This window comes from Apteryx rowi, unplaced genomic scaffold (assembly GCF_003343035.1).
Source record: "Apteryx rowi isolate R43461 unplaced genomic scaffold, aptRow1 scaffold_34, whole genome shotgun sequence".
Taxonomy (NCBI): Eukaryota; Metazoa; Chordata; class Aves; order Apterygiformes; family Apterygidae; genus Apteryx; species Apteryx rowi.
In genome coordinates, this window is record NW_020449863.1 from 259,429 (window position 1) to 270,817 (window position 11,389).

General features: G+C 41.8%; 1 protein-coding gene across 1 annotated transcript; it reads right to left on the reverse strand.

Moving 5' to 3' along the window:
- Positions 1–413: 413 nt before the first annotated feature.
- Positions 414–8,384, reverse strand: NENF (neudesin neurotrophic factor). The gene is made up of 5 exons (XM_026072242.1): positions 8,309–8,384; positions 7,767–7,900; positions 6,078–6,138; positions 4,726–4,829; positions 414–4,051 (listed from the first exon to the last, which is right to left on the reverse strand). The coding sequence occupies exons 1-5, from the start codon at positions 8,382–8,384 to the stop codon at positions 3,875–3,877; spliced, it is 552 nt and encodes a 183-aa protein (XP_025928027.1). The 3' UTR covers positions 414–3,874.
- Between the last annotated feature and the right edge of the window lie 3,005 nt (positions 8,385–11,389).

Below are 11,389 nucleotides of genomic sequence, written 5' to 3' on the forward strand. Positions count from 1 at the left end.
TGACGGTCTTTCCAAACTATCATTCATTGAATATATAGTCTGATGGTGTTTTTGAAACAAAAGTTAAAGGAGATGATTTACAAACTGCGCTGAAGTTCCTCCTACTACAAAGCACTGTATTTAAACAGACAAGCATCCTCTTTTAACTTTTACTGAAAGGTAAAAGTCTGGCAGGTCTGACAAGTGCAGTCTGAAACATGATCTAGCATTGATTCCTACAGTACTCCAAATTGACAACTGATATTGTCAGACCACAAAGATTATTGGTTTAGCCTAGGCAGCAGTTTTCAAAGATAAAGAAGGCCTATTCTGCATAAGAAAACCGATACAGAAATTAATTCACTTAAATGGATGAAACTCTTGTATTTTAGCAAAGGGCCACAGAAAGAAGGGTGTCCATACACACATTACAATTATTAAGAAAGGAACAACTTTATTTTATGTCTAATCCCAAGTCCAGGGGCTTCTTGGAAAAATGTCAGCCTTTGGGATTATAACTAAGATTCAAAGTTCCTGCATTCTTTTAAATATCCTTCTGGCTAGTGGTCTTGTTTTGATTAGGATGAAAAATAATGCTGTTACTAACATACTGTACATGTTCTTAGTCTGATTTCATTTAATTGCAGTTTCTACAACTGCAAAAATGGAGATAATACTTTGATCTGCATTTCTTGTGTATTTTGAAGCTCAGTGGAATGCCTTTACTGAATTTCAGTTGCTTATATAATTATTCCTCTCACTCTAGTTGTTAATCAGATAAATCCTTCTTAAAGTAAGCATCACAGAATCTAGCTTTTTCTTAAGATAAGAACATCCAATTTCAAAGTCCTATCACAAAAGTTAGTCAAATGTATTATGACAAAAAGTAAGGGACTATTGGAAAAAGTGTCAAGTGGAAAATTCAGGTTATGCATCTTCTCAGTGATGAACCCATCTGATATTTCTCTACTTTCTGGAGAGTAAAGTATTATTAAAGTAAGTTCTTTCTTGGCACAGCAATTCATTAAAACCTCTGATCATACGAACCCTCACGTTAAATTAACAAGACACAGATTAGAAGCAGCACAGCAAAAACAATGACATTTGCAATGTTAGCAGGAAGCTCCAAATAAATTAAAAAGAAATTCATCATTCTCCAAACAAGCTGTGGGACAGTGGGTGGGAGAAAATTGGGCTTTGCACAGTTGGATTGTTTTGAGTGCAATTTATAGATAGTGAAAGCACTTGTCTTACTGGCATAATGCAAAGGTCAAGGAAATGCAACTGATGGAACAAAACAGTGATAGCAGGCAGTATGCTTTTATGCAAAATARATTTCAGGCTGTCAACAAGTAACAACCTTAGAAATAAAATAGTGCCATTATATTAACACTGAAAGAAATATTGTGGTACTATGAATTCATTAAAAAACTAGACAGTGAACACGTTATCAGTAACAATAGTTAATGGTGGTGAACAGTAGTAAAGAATATCCATGTTAAGGATATATTCCTTCTGGTGGCCCACTGAAAGCCTTATTACCATAACACTGTTCTATTGAATGGGAACCTGAAGTGAAATAACTTAGGAAGTGATTAAACAGAAGTGAGTATTTCAGTTCCCAAATTGAAATAAAAACAAAAAGGAAACATTTTGCATTCTGAAATGTATTCAGTTGTGATAATCTTCTTGTTAATAAGAGAATGGAAGRACTGGGACATCTCCCTCCCTTCACAGGCACAAGTGAGGGCAGGTTGAATTTGCAAGGATCTCATACTAAAAGAGTTTTGTATCACCATTTCAATAACACTGTTGCAACAGGAGGGTTTCTTCACTGAAATGCACCTGAAAGTTAGTATAAATAGAAAATGCCTTATCTAACTTCAGGATCAGCGAAGGTGAGCTTCAGAGCATGAACAGGAAAAGCAGGGAGAGAATAACAACGCTGAGCCACTCAATGGTGATGTGTTACAATCCAGCTGCAAAATTTCCGTGTGTAAAATTTTTAAMTGCTGATGGATATGCTGATCTCAGATGAAGCCAAGACCATTTACAATAATCATAGGAGCACATCTCCAGCAGCTGCCCCTAAGGAAAGATGCAAGGAAGGGAAGAGAAGGGAGAAAAACATGTAGACATTGGAAACTGATCTGTGAAATGCTGACAGAAGAACAAGCCCCACAGTTATCACCCACCCCATACACATCCCCACAGAGACGGCAGCTATACAGTGCTACCTGTGGGCAGGCATCATCAGCGGGCCAGCTCCCAGTTCCTGCTGGTGTCTAGTCAACAGATCAGCAGTTACAACAATACAGCAATGATTTTCTGAAGCGGTAACATTTTCTTTACTTCAATACTAAGTTATTTTGCCCCAGAACACCACAGAACAGCAGAAAACAAGATGGCCCATGGAGCCCCTCCTCCAGCTTATGTGGTCTAATGGTAAGATACAAAATGAATTTACAGTAAAATCAGTAATATTGTATAACAAAGGATGATAAATAGAAACAACTTTTCTAGTTATTTAACTGACAGGCAGCTGTCCCCTTCTCCCAGCACACTACAATATGCAAGCCGTAAAACAGAGAATCATRTAATAAAATCTTTCTTTCGAAGAAAGCAGCCAAAATGCTAAAGAAATAGAACAAAGTAGCTCTGAGAAATTGGGAGCAGCTGCTCAGTTTTTCAATATTAATTCAACCTGTCACAGCAGCAAGTAAATCCACATACACGAGAGTTTACATTCTACTTCAGTTAGTCAAAGTCAGTGGTTAGCAGCAATTTATACAGCATAAGCTTTTACTGCCCTCTGATTGCTGAAACACTGCCAGAGAAATCTGATAAAGAGAGGACTTCTTTTACCCTACAGTATTTGGAGTTTTATATTAAATTAAAGCAAAAAGGAATATTTGAATGCACACCTCATTGCAAGAGCAATGATGAAACCAGACGAAAACAAAGAAAAACTAACAAATTAAAAATGAGTGGCTGAAATTGTCAATATGAAGATGCTAAAAATATCCACAGGATTCTAAATTAGTGTAATAAATTTGTACTATAGGAGTATGTGGGAAACAGTGGGTTATCATTTCCTTTTTTTGTCAGAGAAAGAGTGGAGGAAGCTAGAAGGAAATCATCATAATCTAATATAGATGACATCTTTGATAATTATTTCAAAAAATAAAAACGAAGTGTCATTTATTTAAAACTAACATAATAAGAGTCTTACTGAAAATGTCACAGTATTTCTCAAGGGGGAAAAAGATTTGTTTTTCTTGTTTTATAGCTGTAGGCTTCGCATAAATATTCCACTGTAACTACATTTTAAGAGATTGACTGCTTTTATTTCCAGTATTCTCAAACTTGTCAAATATTAAATCCCACAATGCCTTTTAAAGAGACATGCCTTTTTAAAGACATCTTTTACACCCATTTATATATGCGAGTACCTATAATCACAGAAACTGAACCATAGAGAATTGATGTTAGCTGGTCCAGATAATACATTCAGTTTTCAAAGGAATGGGAAACAACTTGGGATTTACACAATGACCACTGATGTTTCAACTATTAGAAACTTATCTCTTTAAAAAAATGTAATTTTAAATTATATGTTTGTAGACAGAGAAATACAAGCAGTAAGAACTTCCATACGAAATAATACCAACAATTCAGAGCAAACAGCACAAGTATGTGCCACTAACAGATCTGTTTGATTCCCTGTTTTCCAGAATTCATTCCAACAATTAGCTATCATCAATCAGTTTTCTCTTTAAAAAATATATAAATGTGTACACACATAGTTTACATAAAATGTTCTTCCTTCCAGGAAAAAATCTAATATTCATTCTATCGTGGCCCTGTGGGTATTCTCTAGATACTAAAATGCTCATCAAAACTCATCTTTAATGCTGAAATGTGGTTGATCTTCAGGTTTAAAGTCTAGATTGGGGCTGCCATCCTCATTCAGAATTCTTCGAGAAGTATAGCCAACAATTGGATATTTGGCCTTGTAAACATTATTGAAGATATCATCCAGGGACTTTAATTCCTCTTCTGTGAGTCCTGTCTAAATGAAATGTGGTCAAAGAAATAAAAATGCAGATATTTACATGCATTTATCTTTTTTTGTTGATTACTCTAAACCTTAGGGTCACCTTTTGGGTTTAATTTGCAGAACATAATTAACAGAATTGATAGTATAATTTGTAACCTTATTCTTCTCATTCAAATTCATCTTTGACAAAACTTTAATATGTTCAGGTGAAACAAACTGTTAGTTCATGAAGCTAATAACACCACAAACAAGCAACAACTAACTCACTGTCACAGTTAGCGTCCACTGCCTGTTCAGTGGCACAGGATAAGCTAAACCAATTAACAAAGAAAGTGATTTACTCTCTTTGGAAGTATCTTTTTAAACAGCAGGTAATTTCCCCTTACCACGCTTACTTATGGAAGATGTACTTGTTCCACAGATTAAAAACTTCCCTCTCCAGGGCTGTTAAGACTACAGCATTCATGAGCAGTAAATACATAATCATTTTATGTATTTAAAGAATATTAATTCATTTTGTTTTCAAATTAGACTAAAAGATATGAATCTACTTAATATAATACAAATTAGTTGAATATAACCATTCATCATCTTTCCTAGCTTTTAATATGCATTGACTAGCAGAACACAAAGAAAAAGAATAAAACTTTGCAAAATGGAATTAAACTAATAAACCGGTTTCTTACTATGTCATGAGTAAGATCTGCTGGATCCAGAGACATCTTTGCAACTCCTCGTGTTGAGTCTTTTCCAACCAAAGCATTATATGGGGCTCCTTTTCCATAAAATTCTGTCAGAGGAAAAAAAAAAACCAAAACAGTGATGCTCTGACATTGTCGAGGGTAGATTCAGCTGCTACTTTTCATGCAGTTCACCTCTCAGTGAACCAAAAGCAACAACTCAAGTCTAAGATTTTTTCTTTCCAAAACTGAGTTTTGAGTTGCTACCTTATTTTGACAGTATATCCCAGTGCTTAAAAAATAGATGGTGGGGCTGTAAAATACAGCTGTTAAACTCTTGTACTGCATTCTTAAAATCTATCTATTATGTAGGGAACTATGCTTTACATTCTCATAGGCAGTGCCAAACCCTGTCTAATTTAGGATTTAAAGATCAGTCAACATGTATGTCCAGATAAGGTGAATTAACAAGCTTAGTACAAACAAAGCAGCAAACCATTAACTTGCCTATTATGACCTTAAGGCGAATGTCCAGGACCCCATTGGTCCCTCAAAACATTTTACAGCAAGTGTTTTAGCTTTCTTGTTAATTATAACAAATTTTTTTCAGTAAAAACCCAAGATACAATTCAGAGAGATTACTCCAACTAGCTAACATAGTTAAAAGTATTACTGTCTTTTCCATATTAGAATTGTAAATTGAATTAAATAACAGTTCAAATTAAAACATCTTTGTTTCCTAGTCAAGGCACAGACAGCAACTACCGTAATAAATGGTTGATGTGTAAATGATGAGCCATAAAGTCTCATGAAATAAGGAAATTTTAAAAGAGAAAAAATTACTTAGGCCCCCCCCATCTAAAGTCACAGCTCTTCCAAGAGTTTTGACCAGACCACTGGAGAGCAGAGGTAGGCAAACACCAGCACAAAAGGAGATAGGAAGCTGAGGCAACACTGATGTTGTGTAGGGTGATGCAGGCACATCTCAGTTAGCTTTGATCTAGTCAATTCATGTACCCAGCGCAAGAAAATGCCGTAGCCCTGGCTCCCATGTGGCCAGGCTGCACAGCTGGTGAGGACTCAAGGGCCTGGGCATGCCTTACCGTCGTCAGTGGCTAAGCTACCTAGACCACACTACCTTGTCTGTCTACATGTACTGTCATCTCAGACCAGTGTATGTTCTTGACAAAACCTTAGCTTGGGAGGTTCCAGAGGAGCAAAAGTGAGATTAGAAAAAAAAGGAAAAAGTATATTTTTTTGTTGCAGTTGAACTTCAGATTTCTAAGAGTTTGATGATATTAAAAAATGACTGAACAATATCATGAAAACAAAGACAGCAGAGTGACAAACAAACTCACCTTTTCCAGAAGTGACATCAAATACTACTCCCTTCACCGCCAGATAAATGGGCTGTCCTTCCTGGAAAGAAAGAAAGTCTGTAGGTCCTCAACACTTAAGTGTAGGTAAAAAAAAACCCTGCTTTTGGCTGTGAAATCCATAAGCACTCAGCACACTGAGAAGAGAATAAAATTCTCTGCTATGCATTTCAAGGAGCTTACAATCAAATGCACAGTAAATATACAGCTAAGATATTTTATCTGACCCCATAATCAGCTACATGGTAAAAATGAAGTCTGTGGGTATCTGGGCAATACATTACATGGCATTTCTATACCAGGCCACTCTGAAAGCTTTCGTCTGCTACCTATTCATGCATGTTTATGTCAGCTATTGGCAATATGCAGCAGAGAGAAAAGAAACAAAAACAAGAAAAGTATTAGGGGCTATAAAAGGAAAAAAAGAATAGAGGCTGTGAACTCCCACATCACAAGCAGCTCTCTAGAAAAATACTGCAGTTCTATCTGGAAAGCTACCTTCCGGTGACATTGTATTTCCAAGCAGCTATATTCTGAATAAACTTAGCATGCATGAAGAGTATGACTGTTTCCTGCTTTCCATACTGAAATGTTTTGTTCTGTTTGGATAGTAAATAGYAGAAGAACAGACATGGGTTAAAACCCTGTTTATGTTGCAAAGCTCTGTCTCTTGTTTCTATATATACACACAACACACACACGCACGCACACACACACACACACATACCAACAAAACACACATGTATCTCTCTGGAAATTTCTTGCTTGTACTTTAAATTGTCCCAGAGGCTTTTTGAGGATTTAAGCATATGGAATGGCAGAATCTATTTAACCTAAATGTCACAATCATAGTAGACACTTCCATCTTGCAAGTCACCTCATGACACTTGTTTGCTTGAAGATGATTAACTAYATCTTTCTGTTCTTAGTGCAGATGGATATTGCTGAAGATAAAAAGGTGTATGGCAAACAGCATTCTTCCTTTGATTAAGAGAATAAGATAAACACACAAATTTGATCTGCTGACATCTGTTTTACTTAATAAGCCAGTGCTTCTGCTTTGTCTTCTGCTGGTAAGATACATTTTAGTCAGTAAGATGATGGTTAGTTCCTTGCAAGTACCTCGAGAATACCCTGAGAAGGTGGGCCAGCAAGGTTTTCAAAGGAGAGGACATCTGTGTATCGATACAGGATTTTATCGTCTCAAACTTGAACTTTAGTTGAGACTTGTGTGTCACAGAAAACTAAAAACTCTGGAGTTGAAATTCCTTTGTTAATTCTACAGTCTTGTAGAAGAAAGAAACAAAAAACTCCCTGCATATCTGATCGAATGAACTAACATGATTGAGAGACAATTATTTTGGGTCCAGTTGATTTTAATCCGGCATTCCCTGGCGCGAGTACATTGTCAAGCAGGCAGCAGGCACAACCGGGAGAGCGTCTCATCCCCTCTGCGGGCGAGGCGTGCGCGCACGGCGGGCAGCTCAGCGCCGGGCAGCAGCGCACGCGTGCCAGCCGCCTCCCCGCAAACGCCTCAGCGGCAAGTCACCCGTGACCGCTGACGGCGGGGAGCAGCGCAGCTGCAGCTTTAGCGGGGCTCTGCGCACCGCCGCCGGCCTCCTCCTCCTCCTCCCCCCGCGCGGCCCCGCGCAGGCCCGGGCGCGGCGCTACCTGCTGCCCGGCGTATCTGGCCAGCTCGGGCTCGGTGAAGAGCCGCACCGGGGCCTCGGCCGGCGCCGGCCGGAACCGCAGCTCGCGCTGCGCCGCGCTCAGCAGCGCCCCGAGCAGCGCCCCCANAAGACCCCCTAGCAACAGCCGGCGCAACCGCAGAAGTTACAGGAGGTGCCCCGTATACCCGGAACTGGAATCGCATGCAAGGAGACTGTGAGGGGGGGTTGTGCGCGCCGTTGGTGGAGCAGGAGACTCCCCCCTGGCCGCCCAGCGCTGTTTTGCTTACTTGTGACTTGCTCAATTATTTTATAAATTGGAATTTATGCAACCCGGCCCGAGTGGTTGTCAATTTGTCACGTTTACCTATAACATTACTGCACTCTCTGAGCGTACTTGGTACGAGCTGCCGAGTGCATCGGCTCACTTTAGGGCTTTTCAGGCCCTCAGAGCAGCCCCCAAAACACCAAGGATCAGTTATGATGAGGTCTTCAGCAGCCCAGGTGAACTTTAAAGGTGCTGCTGGCACAGCAGAGGCCACGTACACCGCAAGCGACCGGAACCAGGAGGCAGCTCCGCCGCCTCCTGACCCCGGGGCTCACTCCCCGCTGCCCCCGCCATGCCCGGAGGATGGGCGGGGGGGGGGTTGCTGACAGGTAGCGCGCGTGACCGGCCATTGCAACGGCCGCCGCAACGGCCGCGCGCGCCGGAAACAGCCGCCGGGGCCTGTCAGCGGCGGCCCCGCCCCCGCGGCGGCCCCGGGAGCGCGCAGGGCGGCGGGCGCGCCTCCCTGCGTCCTGCGCGGAGCAGCGGTACGTCCGCGGGAAGAGCGCAAGCCAAGATTAAATAACTCGCCGGCCCCGCGCAGGCGGGGGGTGATGAGAGGCTGCGGCCCGCAGGGCTGTGTTCCCCGCGGGTGAGCAGCCAGCACCGGGACGGACACTTAACAGCTAGCGAGAGATCCCCTCCTTTCCATCTTTTTGCCTCTAAAGTTTCTCTGCTTGCTATTTCGAATGGTTATGCACAAAATCAGCACAAATAAGGAAGGTTTCATCTTTGCGACATAAAATGACATTTTTAACTTGAGGAAGGAGACAATAAATACAAAAAGAACAGATTCAAAGTTCCAAAGGACATGGTTTCTCCATACTGTAAATGCAGCATAGGGAAACATTCTGGGCTGGCAAAGGGTAATCAGTTTGGTGTTTCCTATTCTATGTAGAATAAAATTACTACAAACTACTTTTGATATTTATATCACATTTGCACTGTAGTGCTGGCAGTGAGGGCTTTAAGGATTCAAACAGTTGACCAGAAAAGGATCCAAACGGTGAACGCAACGAGGGACACCTCGCACAGCTCACCGCTGGAGATGCTGAGGTCATGAGGAAGCCCCAAACCCCAGCTTCTCTGGACCTGGGACACTTTCCTCGGAGCTGCAGGAGGACGACGCTCCTGACTTAGGAGGAACAGCAATGAATCCTCTGCTGAGGAGAAGCGCCCACAGCCAGTCGTTTAACACCCGGGCAGGGTTTACCCCTTTTTAGGAACTGATAGGAGGATGAGACGGTGGCAACAAGAGCCACATTTTCTGCAGAGCCCGCATGCAAGCAGTGGAAGTGTAGTCTCAGCTCTCTCCCCTGGCTGAGTGGGTTCACATCCACATCTCCCAAAAGAGTCCCTAATCATGAAGAAATGAAGGATGGGAGCACTCTTCTGAAGCTGTGCCACTACACAACAAATCATTAAACGCAATCAGGTAGCACGAATCCTAGTGGTCAGCAGATTCAGCAGGGAGACAGAAATGGGTTTGGTCTTGTTTTAAGGATTGTTTCTAAACACTTCTTGGGTAAAATGCATGAATCCACCTCAAGAGAATACCTGTTTCACCCATTGCCTGGGATAACGCCCTTTTCCATTGGCTGCCTAAAGGCAGTTGTGTACACTGGTGGAAAGCAGAGGCGAAGGAGGTAATACAAAACAAAATATCCATAGTTCTCTTCTGGACAACAAAAGTAGAGCAAGACCAGATGCACAGAGGAGCGGGGGCATGTCATCATGCCACGTGGGGACAATGAGCAGCATCCCCATGTGAAGAGCTGGGCCAACCCTGCAGGGCCAGGGCATGGAGGGAAGTGTTTATGCCCTTGGGAAGCTGACTGCCACAGGCTGCTGGCAGGTGCGTTAAGCAATCTCATGAGACAAGCTGTGTATTGATGCTGTTATGGCAAAGGTTTACAAGGTTTATTACTGTGATCCCCCTTAAATAGTGATGTTTGCACACACCGTCTAAACAATAGCTGGCTTTCAGCATGGGGTTCCTGTCCGGGCTGTCAGTCACTTCCCTTTGCTCACTGACTGCATGCCCCTCAGGACAGATACAAAATGTCAAGCAGAAAAGAGCCCTTTTGTAAGGCTTTGGACAAAATAGTTGCTGAACACTCCTGTTACACATGAGAAAGATGTCCTGTAACAGCATTTGAAGGGGCTCTGGCATTTGCCCAGTGACTTTGCCAGCCTGCCTGCAAATACTTGCATGGCTTGCAGCAGAGACCCATGCTGCTGGGAATCATGCAAAAGACTAATCTGTCAGTTTGGCTCAAGTCACATTATAGAGTTACCTTTTATTCTGAAATAATTATTTATTAGTGTCTCTCCAAGGGAGTGCAACAAGTGCTGAATACTCGCCAATGTGTCTGAAGTGTTATCRATATGGGATTGAGTTAGTCTGCCTTTGAACCACAACCATACGCAAAATACATAACAAGATCTAAAATACTGTGTTTCCAAAAGGAGAAACTATATATTAGGAATGTTGTTGTCAAAGGACTTCAAATCTGAGTTATTAACTTATTAGATGTGGGTCTTAGGCATAGGAAAATTACCTAGTGAGCAGAAAACTACTACAATGTTGTGTTTCAATGCAAGAAATGTTTTGCATGCTTTTTCTTGATTATGAAATGTTAGCAATTACCTACATGCCGGGAAAGAAAAAGCTGTGCAGGCATTTGCGGATGGATGGCTCGTGAGTCAGTTCTTAGGTGGTATTGGCTTTTATCCCCCCAGGGCACCCCGTTGCTGCTGCTCCTGCAGTCAGTGTAGCATGGGTGGATCCGTATAGCAGCCCGACAGAAGTTTGTCTTTTTGCCAAACTAGGCTGTTGTTTTGGTATTCTGGTAACAGCCCTGAGCAGTAAAAAAAAAAAAAAAAAGTAATACTATGTGCAACTTAGAGCTGGTAGAGCTGTTTTAAATTGCTTTTCCAATCTAGTTGAGAACTTGTGTTATAAAGTGTAGAAATGACCCACAGCTCTCCCTAGCACACTTCTGTATTTTCAGTGGGGTGAAATGTCCTGACATCTCACAAAAACCTGTTTATACATCTGAGAAGAAACTGTACTTCGTAGGACAACTTCATGCTATTTAGAGGAGGACAGCTTAGCAGAAATTGCTAAACAAGTTTTGAAAGCTAAAACAAAACCCAAACTCTTGATTTTGGTTTAAGCATTACGACACTTGACGTGTTCTAAAGCGGGGACCCGCCGCCAACGGCCACCGCCAACGGCTGCCCGCGGCCGTTAGGGCGGCTCGCAGCGCACTACCTCTCCCAGCAGCCCCCGCGCCGCG